This window comes from Moschus berezovskii, chromosome 15 (genome assembly GCF_049115385.1).
Source record: "Moschus berezovskii isolate FMDL1 chromosome 15, NW_MosBer_1.0, whole genome shotgun sequence".
NCBI lineage: Eukaryota > Metazoa > Chordata > Mammalia > Artiodactyla > Moschidae > Moschus > Moschus berezovskii.
Genome location: NC_142474.1, coordinates 47,493,325 through 47,512,582, shown reverse-complemented (window position 1 = coordinate 47,512,582; position 19,258 = coordinate 47,493,325). Strand labels below are relative to the sequence as shown.

The 19,258-nt window shown below is 43.7% G+C and overlaps 1 protein-coding gene and 1 pseudogene across 1 annotated transcript in view; one reads left to right on the top strand and one right to left on the bottom strand.

The window, feature by feature from the left end:
• LOC148775438 (patched domain-containing protein 3-like) overlaps positions 1-19,258 on the top strand; it is a 93,633-nt pseudogene that overhangs the window by 3,920 nt on the left and 70,455 nt on the right.
• Positions 3,038-19,258, bottom strand: part of LOC129554663 (ankyrin repeat domain-containing protein 26-like) — a 68,682-nt gene continuing 52,461 nt past the window's right edge. The window contains exons 13-15 of the mRNA XM_088844333.1: positions 10,480-10,612; positions 3,766-3,941; positions 3,038-3,180 (exon numbers count right to left, since the gene is read on the bottom strand). Of these exons, the coding sequence (XP_088700459.1) occupies positions 3,038-3,180; positions 3,766-3,941; positions 10,480-10,612 (452 nt within the window). The remainder of the gene's footprint in view (positions 3,181-3,765; positions 3,942-10,479; positions 10,613-19,258) is intronic.

Below are 19,258 nucleotides of genomic sequence, written 5' to 3'. Positions count from 1 at the left end.
TTATAGTGGTGTCCATCTAAGAGTGAGTGATATTTTCCGTGGTTGGGTGTAGTTTTATATATCCTTGTTGAACTGGCACTGCATGTTGCAGCTTGTTGACCTGGGCAGAGACAAAATGGGTTAAACAATAGATCATACATGGAGCAATCATAAGCAGCATCAATATGGTGATAACAGGGATTAGTAGGGTCGTTAGTCAAATTCTAACTCCAAATTCTCCATCACCAGAAGGAGCCCCCAAAGAGAGATTGTAGCCACCCTGAGAACTCTGCAGCTTGTTCTTTGAGATCCTGTAGGATATGAATGTTTTTCTTGAGGACTGTGAGACTTTCTTTAACTTAGCTGGAGGTACTTACCCAGAAACAACACATCTCATTCAAGATGGCTCAAGTCCCTCCTTGTTCAGGGATCAGGAGATCTATCTCTTGTCTATTTTGGAGTACAACCCCTGCCAAGCAGTGTTGGCTCTTTAGATCTATCCTGAGAAATCTTATCCCCAGAAACTTAATTTTGGGGGCATTCATTAGAATGGCGCTCATTTGTAGTCCTGAATAGGTATCTGAGATCTCTCAGGGGCTCACAGGTGTATTGAGTGTCCTCTTCTCTTTCATTCCATGGCTTGACTCATGAGTAGTGAATCCAGGAGTTGTGCCCTGGTACCTTGACTGCTGTGGGGGTAGAAAGTATTACAGGATAGGTAGGAGCCCTTCCATGTGGGTTGGAGATGAGCCTTTGGGGACCCATCTTTCCAGACTTTAAATAGGACTTGAGTCCCTGGAGCATACAGTGGTGGCTCTTTAGAATCTTTTAGGTCCTGATTGTCACCCTACAAGTATGTATCTTGTTGGAATTGCCCAATGGCCATGGTATAAGACCAGAGGATCTGAGCCTCTGGATCTAGGAAGAGGTCATTGACATAAACAAAAGGTCTCCCATATTGCCTCTCATAAGGACTAAGACCAACCTTTTCCTTAGGGGAAATATGGGTGCAGAGGAGAGCTATTGGTAAAGCCTCTTTCCATCCCAGGGAGGTCTCCTGGGCTTATCCTTTTTATCACTGATTTTAAGAGTTGGTTGGTTCTTCCTACTTTTCCTGAAGACTGAGGCCTCCAGGCACAATGGAGATAATAAGTAATGCCCAATGCTTTAGAGACCTCTTGAGTGGCCTTAGAAGTAAGTGATTTCCCATTGTCATTTTGTAATGATCTGGGCAGACCAAATCTCAGAATGATTTCATGGAACAGTTTTGTTGTTTTATTTTTTACCACCTCCTCAGCCTTCTCAGTCTGGGTGGTAAAGCCTTTAACCCATCCTGTGAATGTATCTATCATGATAGTAGGTATTTATATCCTTGAGAAACTGGCATCTGGGTGAAGTCCATCTGCCAGTCCTCTCCTGGGTAGGTCCCACACCTTTGGATGGGCTGGGTCAGCTGGGGTCTTCGAGCTCCTATGGGGTCATTTAATTGGCAAATGGGACAAGAGGAGACCACTTGCCTTATAGTCATGTGGAGGCCTGTTCCTCTGAAGGACCTTTCTAGTAATCTTTGGAGGCCCTTCTCCCCTAAATGAGTGGTGGCATGTAAGGAGTTAACCAACTTCCATTGGAGGTTCCCAGGCGGAAAAAGGAGTCCCTCCTTTTGGAACCATCCCATATGATCTTTATGAAAGCGCTTACTCTTAGCTTTAAGAGTCTCACCTTCAGTATATGAAGGAGTTTCTGGCAAAGTAGTCTGTGGAACTAGGGTGGCAACCCCATCAGGTCATTATTCTGTAATGCTGCTCTCTTAGCTGCTTGATCTGCTGTTTGGTTCCCTCGTGCCACTTCCATGCTCCCTTTTTGGTGTCCTTTACAATGGGAGACTGAAACCTCAGCGGGCAGGTGGATGCCTCCAAAAGCCTAAGGACTTGATCACCATACTTGATTGGGGACCCTTGGGTGGTCAAGTGGCCTCTTCCTTTTCAAATAGCAGCTTGTGCATGTAGCACCAGAAAGGCATACTTGGAGTCAGTGCAAATGGCTACTCTTTTTCCTTTTCCCAACTTTAAAACTCGATTCGGGGCTATGAGCTCAGTCAATTGGGCTGAAGTACCTGGTGGCAAAGGTTTAGCCTCTATGGTCTCAAAATTGGAGCTTACTGCATATCCAGCTCTTCTTTTTCCACTCAAGACAAAGCTACTTCCATCAGTGTACCAGATTTCCTCAGGATTGGTCAGAGGATCTTCTGACAATCCTTCTTGGGGTTTTGTCCAGTGGTCCAAGGTTTCTAGGCAAGAGTGAAAGGTGAGAGAGCCCTCGGGGGTAGGCAGGAGGGTAGCAGTATTAAGAACCTCACAAGGGGATATAGGCAGGCCTGGATTTTCCATCAGTACTACTTGATGTCTAAGGATCCTTTGATCAGACACCCATAAATGGCCTCTCCCATTCAGGAGTTGGTTCACCTGGTGACTGGTAAAAATAGTTTGCCCCCAAGAGAGAGTTTCGGAGAAGGCAATGTCAAGCCACTCCAGTACTATTGCCTAGAAAATCCCATGGATGGAGGAGCCTGGTAGGCTGCAGTCCATGGGGTCGCTAAGGGTTGGACACGACTGAGCGACTTCACTTTCACTTTTCACTTTCACACATTGGAGAAGGAAATGGCAACCCGCTCCAGTGTTCTTGCCTGGAGAATCCCAGGGACGGGGGAACCTGGTAAGCTTCCATCTATGGTGTCACACAGAGTCGGACACGACTGAAGTGACTCAGCAGCAGCAGCAAGAGAGAGTTTTAAAACATCTTGTATCAGGACTGCAGTAGTTGTAAGATTTCGAAGGTAGAGAAAGATCTCTTACCAATAATGGAGTAGGATACTCAGGAACCACCAGAAACTGGTGGGAAAATATTTGTCCATTCCAGCAACAAAGAAGTGCTCAGGTGAATCTTTTTATAGTTGTTTTTCTTATAGCACCAAAATGGTACAGGTTTGGGAGGAGAAGGCTCTGGAGTAGGAAGTCAGGACAGAGTAGGTAGCCCTGTGTCAACCAAGAAATTCTTGGACCTACCTGCCACATCCTGTTGCATCCTTGACTCCAGCCCCATGATGGTTATCTGTGACAGGCAGGCTGGCTGGAGTGAGCCGCTTCAGTTCTGTTGCACCCTCGTGAGGGAAGGCTTGGCACTTGACCTTGAGGTTCTTGGGTCCTGAGGGCAGAGTGCTGCCCAATGTCCCAACTAATGGCATTTGTAGCAAGCTGTTTTAGGAGACTTGTCACGGTTTGGATACTCTTTGGCCCAGTGTCCCACCTGTCTGTAGTTTAGGCATTTGCCTCATACCTTGTCATTTAAGGACTTGGGGTTTGCCATAGGGCTCCCCTGGAGCAGGGCCAGCATCTGGGCATGGCTTGTCTCTTTCCTTTTCTCCCTTTCCTGGGCCTTGGCATCCTTCTCCTGTTCTCTGTTATTAAAAGTATTGGTGACTATCTGGACCATCTCATTTAAAGAGTCAGCAGGGTCCTGCAGTTGTAGCTGTTGTACCTTTATCCTGATGTCTGATGCAGATTGGAACAGTAATTTGTCCTTTAAAATCACCTGCCACTCATAAGAGTCTTAAGTCCAGATTGGTAAACTTTTGGAGGGCCTCTTTTAGACTTTCCAGAAAGGCAGTGGGGTTCTCGTTGGACTCCTGAGTTATTGCTGAGACTGGGCACAGTCCCACAACTAATAGGCTTCCTTTTATTTCCATGGGTGGACTTCCTTAGGGGTAAGTCTTTTTGAAGCTTATCCTACCCGGTGCTGTTGTAACCTGAGAGCCAAGAATCCCCGGGTCAGGGTACAGATCCCCAGGCAGGTTGAGGAGTGACAGCCTCCTGGAGATGGAATCCCGGGGCAGGTTGAGGCAGGTCGACCTCCTGGGACTCCCAGACTGGAGTTGGGTGTCTCCAAGGTCTCCAACATGGCTAGTGCTAGATAGGATTAAGGGGCTGTAATCTTAACTCATTGCTGGTTTGTCCACTGAGGATGGAAATAGATACCATGAGGTAAAGCAATCCAAGCCTGTGCCCTGAGACTGGGAACCTGGTGAAATAGTCATAAGCCTTATGCTCTTATTGCTCTGAGGTAATGTAAGTCACTGATTTCCTCCCCTAGTCCTCCATAAGAGCATTTTAGGGTGTTTCCAATGGTAAACATTTTGTTGTCATAGACCCACTTTAGGTAATAGCAGAAGAAATGACAAAGGAGTAGGTTATCTGGTCCTGCTATGGGCATTAAGAGTATTTTAATAATAAGTGGGGTGGAGTGATGTTGCCTACAACGGGGCAGGGTCCTGGTTGTAGGAATTAGTAAGTGGCTTAAGAACATATTGATAAGAGGCAACAAATCAGATGTTCCATAAAAGTGGAGTGGAGATTTGATCCAGGGGTATGTTTGTAACTTTAGGAGAAGGGTGGTAATGGTTTGGGCCCAAACAGCCTTCAGGGCTAACTCCCAAAGTGGCAAACATTATCGCTAGAAGCCTGCCCAATTGCCCTTGGAGGGATGCCACCAACAGATGGAGTTCTAGCAGGCATTGTGTGTCTGTCACCCGCCCTAGCAGGTTCACTGAGAGATGCTGTTATTGCACATGTTGTAGGAAACATGGAAGATGAAGGCCTGAATATCTAGAGGGATTGGATATTACACAGTGTTTCCCTCCCAAAGGCCAGCTATCTTCTGGTTGTCCCTCCAGAAGATTGTAGAGGCAACATTGTGGGCCCAGATGGGGCTCAGAAAAAGAGCATGAAACAGGAGCAAAGGGGGCAGAGCACAACTTTTGAAAGAATGACATAGCCCAAGGGCATATTATAAACTGATTAAGATGACAGACAAGTCAAATTCAACTAAACCTTGATTCTCAATCTGCAAGCTAAATGACACACGCAGAGGCAACAGGATAGTTCCAAGACACTATCAAAAGACCAAGGAGTGGCTGGTTCCCCAGTTGTTGGAATGATTCTCCCACTCATTAGCATATGAAATCACCCAGCTTTCAAAAACTAACCACACCACATTCCATGTCCACTGCACTCTGATGGCCCACGCCCTGTGGAGTGTGCTTCTCTCTAAATCTGAACAAATCTACCTCTTACCTATCACTGTGTCTCTCACTGAATTCTTTTTGCAATGAGACATCAAGAACCTGAGCCTCATTAGGTCCTGAAACCAGGCACTGTGGGTTTTGGCCGGGCTCAAGTCCCAGTCAGACACGACTGAGTGGCTAAGTATAGCACAGAGTCACGTGGGTTTGAGTCCCAATCTTAGGTAAACGGTTTCAAACACAACTTTTCCCCTTCAGGAAAGATGATGACCTGCCCAGTACTTAGTAAGCAGTGGCGTAGATGGAGAGAGGAGCTGAAGGATGGGATGAAAAAGCAGTGGGAAAACATGCTGAGGAATCCCCTTCAAAGCCTGCTGGAAAATCTGCTAAATACCTGACCTGTGCTCACAGTTTTCATTGGTCTGATTCTTGGCACAAAGAAGATTAAGGACAGAAGAACCCTCACCCACTTGGGCAACAGCTACTAAGGTACAGCAGATAGTAGAGCCTTCGGGACACACCTGCCAGAGTCCCTCAATGCACCCAGTGCCTCTTGCCTGTTTGCAGGGGGTTCAAGGAAACAAGAAATGAGAGATTGTAAAGGAATTAAGATTTTGTTAGCCATATGTCCTTCCAGCCATAAGGGTGAGGACCTCCTACCTTAACCAGAGGTCTTCTGGAATATGAGATTGAGTCACGTGAGCTTTCTGCCACGTTTGTTTTTGCTGTCCTGGCTTCCAGCATGCTGGCCTTCTTGTCACTTGCATTGCACTGGGTTTTCTTCACATTCAGCTTCCACTGCGGGAGCTTTTGAAGAGTTGGTTTCTGCTGTGCTTGGCCTCTACCTCATAGGGGCCAAGACGAGGTTGTTTCAGCCAGGTGAAATCTGAGTTACGGCACAAGATATGTCTGGGGCGTGTGTAATTCCCTCAGTTCTGTCTCTCTGCAGGAAAGATTTGAAATGGTGGCCGGGTGTTTGAGCTTGATTACAGCTTAGAGTTTTATTCAGCAAGCAAAGGAAAATATACCCTCAAGGTGTGAGGGCAGGCTGACCCCAAAGGAGAGATCTCAGTCCCTCTTGGCTTCCTCCTTTTATCCATTTGTCTCCTCCCCCTGAGTCTGCTATATGTAAACTGGGCCAGCCAGAGGGGCTGTTTATTTCATCTGAGGTTCTCACTCTGGTCCTCAGATTTACTTTTGTTCCATTTTTGGGGGCGTTTTCCTTTGTTTGTCTTTTAGCCACCACAATTTTGAACTCTTTTTTCCTGTGCTTCCCTGGTGGCTCAGAGGTTAAAGTGTCTGCCTCCAATGCGGGAGACCCGGGTTCGATCTTTGGGTCGGGAAGATCCCCTGGAGAAGGAGATGGTAACCCACTCCAGTATTCTTGCCTGGAGAATCCCATGGACAGAGAAGCCTCGTAGGCTACAGTCCACGGGGTCGCAAAGAGTCGGACACGACTGAGCGACTGAACTGAATGGAACGGAACTACCTAACATATAATATTTCTACCATAAAATGTACCATTTCAAAAAACACTTTTAAGTAGACAGATCAGTGGCATTAACTGCATTCATAGTGTTGTGCAATCATCATAACTATCTATGAATATTTTCCATCACCCCAAACAAACTCAGTAACCATTAACTAATGTTTCCCCATTGTCTTCCCCAAATCTCAGCTAATTTTTAATCTAGATTCTGTTTCTATGAATTTGCATATTCTAGAGATTTCATATAAGTGGAATCATATAGTATTTGTCCTTTTGTGATTGACTATTTCACTTATAATGTTTTCAAAGATTATCCATGTTGTAACATGAGTTCCTTTACATGGCTGAATAATATTCTATTTTACATATATACCACATTGCTTATCTGTCATCTCTTGATGGGCACTTACTGCCAATTGACACCCATAATCACAGAAACAATAGCAAAAGTTCCCCACAAAGCACACAGGGGATGAGGAATTAACAATCAGGAAACAGTGAACATAGCTGTTGATGCAGCAGTCCCATTTTGAACAGTGTTTCTAATGTTGCAGAATACTGACCAAAATATACGAATCCCTAATGGTATACAACCATCCCTAATGGTATACAACTTCACACTTCTTGGCCATGTCTCGGAACTGGTGTCACATCAGTTTCTTATTGAAGAAGAAATACCCATGGTTTGAATGAAGGCCTGGGAACAGTTGATTTCCTGTGATGGTGTAATATTAATGTTATATACAAAAAGTGGAAATTCCATTTAAAAAGTGGGTTCATTGCTTAGAAAAATGTCTTATCATTTATATCTCGATGGAGGTTTTCCATATATTTGACATATTCTCGTAACCAAAACTCTGTAAGGATTTTCTCGACGTACTCACTGTTTTCAAACTCTGCCAGATGACCTTTCTCCAATTTTTGCCTCTTTGTTTCTTTATCCCAGTAGTCGAGAATCTCAGTGATGAGAAGCATAACCGTGGGACCATAAGTTGACAAATGTTCTTCTTCCACGTTACAATATGGTGTGATGGAGGAGTTGTAACTTGCCAAATTTTGGAGGCCTAAAGCTTCCTGCACTTGGAAACATCCATATATACTAGTTATGATGTAGAAAAAGTATAGGCGAACTACAAGAGCTTGGACTCAGAGCTTGTGAGAAAAGGATGCTGCTGCTGCTGCTAAGTCACTTCAGTCGTGTCCGACTCTGTGTGACCCCATAGACGGAAGCCTACCAGGCTCCCCCGTCCCTCGGATTCTCCAGGCAAGAACACTGGAGTGGGTTGCCATTTCCTTCTCCAATGTGTGAAAGTGAAAAGTGAAAGTGAAGTCGCTCAGTCGTGTCTGACGCATAGCGACCCCACGGACTGCAGCGTACCAGGCTCCTCCATCCATGGGATTTTCTAGGCAAGAGTACTGGAGTGACTTGCCATTGCCTTCTCCAGAGAAAAGGATAGGCTCTCTCAATAATAGATTCACAGGACTCCATAGGTAAAATAGAGCGTCAACAGGAATTTGCTGTATGGCTCAGGAATTTCCCACCAGAGGCCTTTCCCACCACGATCTCCTCCCTCACATCCCCTCGATCTGTCTCTCTGCAATCAACAGTAGCCCTCGCCCTGGGATTCCTCCACAATCTCTAAACTCCAGCTCCCAGCTGCTGTACCTTCCAGAGGTCCTGCATCCCTGTCCATGGTTTATATGGCTGCCACAAGGACTGTCTGATTCCCATTCCATTTAGGCTGCAACAGATCAGCTCTTTCACTCTCAGCCGTAAATGTTTCTCCTCTGACTCAGGTAGTTGCCCCGATGTGTGGATCAGACCCCCGCTTCAGTTCCCCTACCAGCCAAAGGCAGGTCCAGTCCTAAGACTCTTGTTTTTCCCCCTGGTTCCTTCATCCTACCGAGTTTTGCATGGTTCTGTATATTCTTTTCCACTGGCCAGGTAATCCTGTCCGCTCTCAGCTGGTGTTCTGCATGCACTTCTGTGTCTGAAGGTGTATTCCTCATGTATCTGTGCAGAGAGGTGCACTCCACGTCTACCTACTCCTCTGCCATCTTGTTCTCTCCCCTCTCAGGATATTTTAAATAGCATTTTTAAATGGTACTTCCAAGCCAGGAAACGTGCCTTTGCTTTTAGTCTATTGACTATTCTTCATAGCGCATTTTCATCATATTCAGTTCAGTTCAGTTCAGTCGCTCAGTCGTTTCTGACTCTTTGTGACCCCATGAATCACAGCATGCCAGGCCTCCCTGTCCATCACCAACTCCCGGAGTTCACTCAAACTCATGTCCATCGAGTCGGTGATACTGGATTGGGCCAATCAGGAATTCTGCAGTTGGTCATTGATTTGTTAGTGGCCTTTCAAACTAACTTTCAAAACAAGGTTAAGAATACTGGGATAAAATTAGGCCATGAGCAGCTCCAAATACCATCACAAGAAACGATCTGAAAAAATGTCCTGAAGATGTATGCTTTGGCTGCAGATAGGACACACATCCCTATTATTGTTGAACCTACACTCTGTAGCACAGTGTAGCCTAGCAGATTCAATGTCTCCGTGGGTTTTCAGTTTACTGAGGGCTCTGAACTGGAAACACATGCATAAGAAATGTGAGCAGAAAAGTCAAAGGAAAACCCTATTCAAATGACAAGATTAATCTTGGCAATGATATCAAGATTGTCATTCCAGAAAGCCTTAAAACCCATGACGCCCATAATCAGAGAAGCAATAGCAAAAGTTCCCCACAAAGCACACAGGGGATGAGGAATTAACAATCAGGAAACAGTGAACATAGCTGTTGATGCAGCAGTCCCATTTTGAACAGTGTTTCTAATGTTGCAGAATATTGACCAAAATATACGAATGCCTGGTTGTATACCATTAGGGAACTTCACACTTGGCCACGTCTCGGAACTGGTTTCACATCAGTTTCTTATTGAAGAAGAAATACCCATGGTTTGAATGAAGGCCTGGGAACAGATGATTTCCTGTGATGGTGTAATATTAATGTTATACACAAAAAGTGGAAATTTCATTTAAAAAGTGGGTTTATTGCTTAGAAAAATGTCTTATCATTTATATCTCAATGGAGGTTTTCCATATATTTGACATATTCTCGTAACCAAAACTTTGTAAGGGTTTTCTCGACGTACTCACTGTTTTCAAACTCTGCCAGATGACCTTTCTCCAATTTTTGCCTCTTTGTTTCTTTATCCCAATAGTCGAGAATCTCAGTGATGAGAAGCATAACCCTGGGACCATAAGTTGACAAACGTTCCTCTTCCACATTATGATATGGTGTGATGGAGGAGTTGTAACTTGCCAAATTTTGGAGGCCTAAAGCTTCCTGCACTTGAAAACATCCATATATACTGGTTATGATGTACAAAATGTATAGGCGCACTACAAAAACTTGGACTCAGTGCTTGTGAGAAAAGGATAGGTTCTCTCAATAATAGATTCACAGGATTCCATAGGTAAAATAGAGTGTCGACGCAAATTTGCTATATGGCTCAGGAAACCCAGACGAGCTCTGTATCAACGTAGAGGGGTGGGATATAGAGGGAGTTTGGAGAGAGTTTCAAAAGGGAGGGGATATATGTATACCTATGACTGATTCATGTTGAGGTTTGACAGAAAACAACAAAATTCTGTAAAATAATTATCCTTCAGTCAAAAGAGAAATTAAAAAAGAATAGACTCATTGGATGGATATCAGCTTTATGTTCATCTTGGAGAAAGTACATGGGAGGCAGAAGGACTATTTTAATGAGGAATATTTTGGTCAGGAGTTTCCTGTGTCTTCAGCCAGTGTGGACAGACTACTTCTCTTTTATCATCCATGGCCATAAATGCTCCAAAACAGGGCAATGTTATGAAAATAACAAAAGAGCAGGGTTGTTCCAATATAAATGCAAAAGTGTTGTACAGACCTGACAGAGGTCATAATTCCTGTATAGAAAGCGAGGACATTGGTGATGGTGGTGCTTGTCACGGATACTGCCACTTTTGAGTAGACATTGGACATCTGCTTGCTTATGCTATTCATTTCATCAACCCCAACACCTGTTAGAGAAAGAAACAGAGTCTCCATACGTTTTTAACATCCATCAAAAATTAACAAGATCAACCCAAACCGTTTTCTTTACCTGTCTCTCAAGATCTCACACTGATCTTGCAGGGTGCTTGTGTGAATGAATTACATGTCCTGAGCAAAGCAAGTGATGGGCCATGCTCTGGGGTTTTGCAGTGCCTTGAAATGACTGAAGGCAGACCCCCAAATGGGAGCCTTGTTGGGGTTTATATACTGACCTCCCAATGCCAAGAGACCCAACGTCCCTGCGAGGGCAGCGGCCAGAAATGGGTGAAGTGTGTGGACTGAATTTTCTTTTCTCGGTCACCTTTTCCTGGTCTCTTTGACCATTCTATAATTGCATGGGGAATTAGAACTACTAACCTAATCTGTCAGATCATAGACTTTCAAGGGACTTGTGATCCATGCCGTTACTCTGTACTTTTACATAGACCTCAAACTATATGGATGGAAGTGCCTAGCCTTGCTAGGAGCTGAAAGTTACAGGAGCACGTTTGGGAGTGAGGTGTAGCTCTAGTTCCAGGAACGTCTCTCAGACTAGAGGCCATTCTCTTGGCTGCCTGCCTCAGGGGCCAGGGTCCTAAAAGTAAGTCTTTGTCATGGCTGTGCCTCTGATCTATGTGGGTAGCAGCATTGCTGGTGACCATGAGGTTTTTGAAGACACAGATCGGGAATTGCAGGATCTGGTCAGATTGGAAGTAGGGTGGGCTTCTTCCTTTGGTAGGGCTAGCTCTTAGCAGACCAGAGAAATCTCTCCAATGGCTTGTCCCTCAACTCCCTAGATATTCCTTTTGTGAAATCACTAGGAATGAACTGGAAGGATTGGCCTTAGTAGCTTGAGGACAAAAATCATTTTCTTCTCGCTGGCCGACCCTCCACTCCCTCTTTTGCTATCACATATACTGGTGTGGTAACACTCAGAAGAGACATCTTGGGTTTTTTGTTCATCTCTTTATAACTCAACACTTCTACTGTTGTCAGGACTATACTTGGGAATGTGTGCAGGCACATGGAACATGGATGCTTCGCCTAGTAGTCCTAGCTTGGGAAAAATTCCGGAAAAGCTACTCTGCTCCACCCTCGGTGGCATCAGAGGAGAAGCGAAAATCAGACAAAGGTCTTAATGGTGAGGAACTGGACATCAGTCTGAGATGCCATCAGGTCTACCCCTGGTGCATCTCCACCCCGCTTCGGTGGTAGAACTGGGAGGTACGGGTAAGGCACCTGTGTCGGTAAGGGACAGACTAAGTCTGAGCATGGAAGGAAAACTTCGGTGGAAAGTCTGTGTAGACCCCCATCGAGAGCAGGGAGGGACGCCTCCGGTGAAAAGAAGCCATGGCTGTGGATGCCACATGTTTCTCTTTTACAGATGGGAGCTAGCAGTTCCAGAATCACTTTAAAATGTATTTTTAAAAACTAGGACAAGTTTGATCCCCAGAGTTTAAAAAAAGACAGGCCTGATCTTTTTCTGTGATACCGAATGGCCATGGTATCCTTTGGAAGATGGGGAACACTGACCAGTTGAATGGTCTCAATTATAATACAGTTTTATGATTAGATCAGTCCTGCAGAAAACAAGAGAAATGGGTAGAAGTGCCATATGTATTGCTCCTTATCTGTCTGCGAGACATGCCAGACTTATGTCCTAAGGGTGAAGATTTCGGTGTGAAACCTTCAGCTGCCTCCTGTTCTCTTACTTTGCCCCTGTATCTGGGGCTCCCAACTTAACAGGCTGAGCCATGGTACCCTTCCAGAACAGGTTGTCTCAGTCTCAGTAGAAACTCAAACAGTCCCAATTCATAGAAGCCTTTACAAGACTAACTTTATGACCTTACTTGGAGAGATATAATGTATGTCTTGGGACAGATGCTGACTCTTGACCTGAGAACTCAAGTTTTGGGATGAATGGCTTGAGCATGAGACAAGGGGAAAGAGGGAACACAAAAGAGCCCTCCTTCCTACTAAGAGCCAAGCAGTTCCCACAACAGAGCCAGAATGGGACTATAGCATGGCTAAAAGGTAGGATCAGAACCACTTTGCCAGGTGTATTCTTGAAGGACTCAAGGGAATTCACACTAAGACTTTAAACTACGCTAAGTTGGCTGACATAGAACAGGGAGAGAAGAAAACTCCTGATAAATTCCTAGATAGACTACAAGAGGCTCGGCTCTCTGCTGATCCCGAAAGTACAGAGAAAGGAATGATCTTAAAGATAGATTTCTTATTCAGTCAGCTCCAGATATCTGCCATAAGTTATGAAAACAGGCGTTTGGACCAGATCAGTCTTCAAAAAACTGTTACAGCTGGCTCAGATGGTATATTATGGTAAAGAATACAAAGAGGAAAAGAGAAAAAAACCTGGCAAAAGACTGAAGCCCCAACAATGGCTGTTAGATCCACTCTGAAACAGCCTGTGAGAAGGGCCCAGAGTAACCCAGGTGAAAAGGAGTGGACTATTATTATGGTGGAAAGGAGAGGCATCTCAAGCGGGATTGCCCTCAGGCACCTAATCTGCACCTGGCTTCATGTCTGGTCTGTAAAACGACCACACCTGAGGAGAGACTGCCCTCTGAGACATAGGACCCAGGGGTTAGACTCTCGAGGCAATTGGGACTGAAAGTGCCCAGGAGTCCGCAAACAAGCTCCCATCCTAATTATATCTGTGAAACCCTGGGTATTAATAACTGTGGAGGGCCAGTCAGTCGACTTTCTTTTGGACACTGGGACAACTTTCTCTGTGCTCACTGAAGCCCCTGGCCTGCTTTCCTCCTGATCCACTACTGTAACGGGACTGTCAGGATGAGCCAAACACTATTATTTCAGTCATCCTTTAAGCTCAACTGGAACTCTGTGCTGTTTTCTCAGGAGTTTCTGATCATGCTGGAGTCTCCCTCATCCCTTCTAGGGAGGGATATACTGAACATGGTCCAGGCTTCTGTTTTCACGAATATGGAGCCTGCTCTTTTAAGTGAACAAAATGTAAATCCTATTGTGTGGGTTGATGGAAAAACTGTGGGTTGAGCCCAAAATGCTGTTCCTGTTATTATCAAGCTCAAAGACCCTCGCTTATTTTCACATCAAAAGCAGTATCCACTAAAGCCTGAGGTTAAGGAATGGGCGAAACCTTATTGTACTGACTTCTCATGAAGTCAGTGGGATCTTAAACTCTAAAGTTCAGAGAAACAATGGTCCATCTTAAAGCTACTGTAACTCAAGGAGTGTCAAAAGTTCTAGAAATAGAATATCACTTACACTGATCCTGGAGATCCCAATCTTCAGGAAACGTTGAAAAGGCCAATGCCGTTATTAAAAGATATCCGTGTAAGCTAACTCAGGAAACACAAGACAGTTGCTTGAAAGTTTTACCCGTGGATTTAATGAGGGCTTGAACTGCCCCTAAGAAGGGACTGTGTCTATGACAGACTGTTTTTGTGCACAGATATTGTCATAGATCCTAAAACCTTAGAATTAACTATGTGACTCAGCTTTCAGCTTTTCAGCCTCCTCGTCAGGGAAAGGCTTTGTGTGGTGGATTTCTCTGCTTCAAGGGAGGACTTTCTTCAACTCTGTGAATACCTTCACTGACAACAATTGTATATGACACCTCTTCTTGATCTGATGACATCAGTTCAGTTCAGTTCAGTCGCTCTGTCGTGTCCGACTCTCCGCGACCCCATGAATCACAGCACGCCAGGCCTGCCTGTCCATCACCAACTCCCGGAGTTCACTCAAACTCATGTCCACAGAGTCGGTGATGCTATCCAGCCATCTCATTCTCTGTCGTCCCCTTCTCCTCCCGCCCCCAACCTTTCCCAGCATCAGAGTCTTTTCCAGTGAGTCAACTCGTCGCGTGAGGTAGCCAAAGTATTGCAGTTTCAGCTTTAGCATCAGTCCTTCCAATGAACACCCAGGGTTGATCTCCTTTAGAATGGACTGGTTGGATCTTCTTGCATCAAACACTCCTAAAATGGACTGATGTAATTATGGACATAATGTAACTTTTAATTTTGATTATGTTTTAGGTTGGTTTAATGTCTGTTTTGCCTTAGATCTGTAACTGTAAAACAGGGTTTGTCTCTAACCGTCTGAAAGCTTTTAAGTTATGAAAGGTTGTCCAGGCTCCTATGAGTGCCCCAGCCTCCTCCAACTATTACTTGGGGCCCCTGGATCAGAGACCCTCAGTATGAGGGTTAGGAGAATATGTTGCATCAACAACTTCGGGACAATGCCCCTCAACAGCAGGAAGTAATTATGGAATGAAAACAACAGCCCTTTCCCTAGGCAACATGATTCTCTTAAAAGAAAAGGGGGAATGAGAGAGTCAATTCCTAGGTAGGTTGATAAGTCCAGGGTCCCTGAGGAAGGAGGAAGGGGTCTGGAGCCCTCAAGAAGGAGAAAGGGGTCTGGGGCTCCCAAGGAGAAAAGGACAAACATTCTTTTCTACATTGCTTTTTCTTAGTGAATATAACAATGTATCTTGCTCAAGGACATGTTTCTCCTTAACAAGAACCTTCTGACTAATCCTGTCATCTTAAAATGTATATTATGGGAGTGGATCTGGTAAGATCTTTCTATTGTTTGTTCTAATCTTGTTCATTTAAGATGTATATTGTGGGAGTGGGTCTGGAAAAAGTATATAAGGGCTTGATAAGACTAGCTAGAGGGACACTCTGCTTCCCCCTTCTGATGTCTATGTCAGAAGCATGCTCTGTCCCATTTTATACTTTAATAAAACTCTGCTACACAAAAGCTCTTGAGTGATCAAGCCTGGTCCCTGGTCCAGAAGAAGCTGAATCTTCTTCTTCAGAGATCACAAATCCAACATCATTCACCATAAGCTATCATACAATTAGCCTGTTTTTGTTTTTTCCTATTCTAAATCACACTGAAATGAACATACTTATTCTATTTTGTGAGCACCTTTCCAATAAATAGGACAAATTCCCAGAAGTGTAGTTGGCAGGTCAAAGTTACTCCGTTTTAAATTTTTAAGTCTTTTGATTTGTTGCAAAGTTATATTTTAAAAGTGTACCAATTTACAAATTTTCTTCAGCAGAATATGTGTTCATTTGCATAGAACTTTCCCCAAACCTTCAGTCTTGCTATAATATGCATTAATCTAATAAGAAGACAAGGTGTCTCACTTTTGGTTTAACTTGCATCCCTTCATTAATCGAAAGGTCTAAGATTTCTTTCTTATATTTTGAGTGATTAGTATTTTGGATTCTGTGTGTGTGTGAAATGACTGTTCATGTCCCTGGTGTGTGTTTTTCCATTTGGGGTACTAGATTTTTCCAACTCTTAAAGGCACATAGTTCCATTTGATTTTCTTTAACTCCTGATTCCTCATTTTGGATCTGTAGAGTCACCTATATATAATTCTTTAGCTTAATCTAACACAATACCCTTCCTTTACCCACCCCACACCCCCACATACACAGTGTGCAGCCTCACACTTTGTTTTACTTACCTAGAATAAGAAATGGTGAATTTGCAACTATGATCTCATATGGTACCCCAGCATACAACATCAGGCTAAAGCTGCTCACCACTGCCAAGGCAGCAGAAATGACTCCAAAGGCTGCAACCCACATTTTGTTTTGTATTCAGTCATACCTGTAAATTTTGAGGGAAAAGTCACGGAACTTGTGCTGGTAGCTTCCATACTGAAATTCTAGGAATTCATAACATTTTTGACTCAGACACCTCCTCAGAGCCCTCTTATGCAATAATTCCCATACCTGTCTGCTGGAGAACTTCAATTTCCAGGCACTATCCCAGACCAGTTGAACAGAAGAAGGAGGGGGAGGAGGGGACAGGAAAGTTGGGAATCTGTGCTGTTACCAAATTACAATGGTTGATTCTAATGCAGCAAGCCAAGCATGAATCCACCAACTGACCTTTCAGAACCACAAAGATATACTAAAGCATTGCAAATAGCTATGATCTTCACTCTGATCTTCAAAGGAGCGTGAATGGAAGCAAGCAATATGAAAGTGCCTACGTCTAGGTATCTTCTCACCTACTTATGAGTCCACTTAGCCATAAACACAATCCTAAATATCTCCTGTATGTCAAAGCTTATTTAACATATATTGTAGCTAACAAAAAGAATGAAAGCCTCCTTCTAGAAGATTTTCGTGGTTCTACTCTGCTAGAGAAGTGTGCTCTAGAAAAGAGGCTGTGTATGTGTGTGCTCAGTTGATTCAGTCATGTCCAACTGTTTGTGACCCTATGGACTATAGCCTACTAGGCTCCTCTGTCCATGGGAGTCTCCAGGCACATAATAGTGGAGTCGGTTGCCATGCCCTCCCTCTAGTGGATCTTCCCCACCCAGGGATCAAACCCATGTCTCCTGCAATGCATTTCAGGTGGATTCTTTACTGTTGAGCCACCAGGGAAGCCCAAGAAAGGTGGCTACTAACTCCAAAAAAAAAAAAAAGTAACGTGCTCCATTTTGCATAACACGTCTTATGCCTGTTTCTTGGTTGGACCAACAAAAATGGGAATATATATATAGCATTTTAAAAAGACTGGATTTAATACTTTAACTCCCCAACAACCACAACTTTACATCTTAAAATATTGACAACAATCTCTTCATTTTTTATGTTTTACTTCATTGCTAACTGCTTCAAAACAATTGATGGATAACTGCCTCCAGAAACTTTTAGTAGGAGAGGGAAACTCAATTTGATTTGAAGACTAGCAAAGTCAGTTATGGAAAAGCAGCTACTGATTCCCAAAGAGCAAGAATATAACTAAAGACCTTATACATGCAGGCTACATTAAAATAACTAAACTTTCTTCTTATTAAAACAACTCTGTGTGTCTGTATTTCATTTTTTCTCAAAGTATTGGTGCTATTAGTTAAACTCAGGGCCCCAAAGCAGCACACACACACACACTCAGGGCCCCAAAGCAGCACACACACACACACACACCCCCCCCCCCCAAAGCAAAAGGATTTTTTTTTTGTTACAGAAAAAAATTTGATTACAACCAATACTTTCTGTGGACTTCCCTATAGCTCAGATGCTAAAGAATCTGCCTTCAATGCAGGAGATCTGGGTTTGAACCCTGGGTCAGGAATATCCCCTGGAAAAGGAAATGGTAATCCACTCCAGTATTCTTGCCTGGAGAATCCTATGGACAGAGAGGCCTGGCGGGTACAGACCACAGGGTCACAAAGAGTTGGACATGATTAAGTGACTAACACACACAAACACACAATACTTTCTTAAAGCAACAATATTGGTTTACAGGAGTTTAAGATAAAAGTACCACAGATGAACCTTGAAATCAGAAAGATTAACAGGATAAAAGCTACATGTGACATGTTTAGCCCTATTCCCTCTTTCAGTTTTCTGGATTGGTGGTATAAATTTTTCAGAGGATGGGGGGAGTGAAGTATATTATTGGCTAGAGCTATTTGACTTTGACTAGCCGCTGTGTTGATTCTCCCTAAATGACCTTTATTTTTAATAATCAATAGGCAATGGAAGGAAAGATATGAATGCAGAACACTAGTGAATACACTTGGAGATTTTCTAGTCCCCAAGAAGGACTTTGGTTAAACAGTTTATCAGAATGACTTTGGATAGTCTTAGAACTTTAGATTCCTGCAGTCCTGGAACACAGCTCTGCAGACTCTGAGCTACAGTTCGTAGATAAGTTGCAGAATCCATGTGTCTAAAAATGTCTTCATGTGATTCCAGTGCCCAGGCTGACTTGGGCATCACTGGCAGCAAATGACCAATCAAATCAGCTCACTATTAAAAACAGAAACTATACCAGGAGTTCCCCGGTGGTCCAATGGTTAGGACACCGCAGTGCTTTCACTTCTGGGGCCTGGATTTGCCCCCCAAAAAGGCATAAATTGGTGAAATGAAGGATCAGTTCAGTTCAGTCGCTCAGTCGTGTCCGATTCTTTGCAACCCCATGAATCACAGCATGCCAGGCCTCCCTGTCCAACTCCTGGAGTTCACTCAAACTCATGTCCATCGAGTCTGTGATGCCATCCAGCCATCTCATTCTCTGTCATCCCCGTCTCTTCCCACCCCCAATTCTTCCTAGCATCAGACTCTTTTCCAGTGAGTCAACTCGATGCATGAGGTGGCCAAAGTACTGGAGTTTCAGCTTCAGCATCAGTCCTTCCAATGAACACTCAGGATTGATCTCCTTTAGAATGGACTGGTTGGATCAATAAGCTATGATTTATACAGAATATTAAATACCCAAACAATAGAAGTAAGTCCTTCCTTGTCAGCAATTATTTTAAATCTAAACAGATTAAACTTTCCAATCAAAAGGATATATTGTCAGAATGGATAAAACAGCATGATTCAACTATATGCTGTTTACAAGAGATTCCCTTTAGATCCAAAGACATAAAAAGATTGAAAGTTAAGAGGACTGAAAAAGATACTCCCTTGAATAGTAACCAAAAGAGACTAGGTAGGAGTGCCTATATTGATAACAGACAACATAGATTATTTCAAAAACTGTTAAAAGTTTTGAGACATAAAGGCATTACTTATGTATAAAAGGGCCAGTTAATCAAGAAGATATAATAACTATAAACATAAATGGACTTCATAACAGAGACCCAATATATA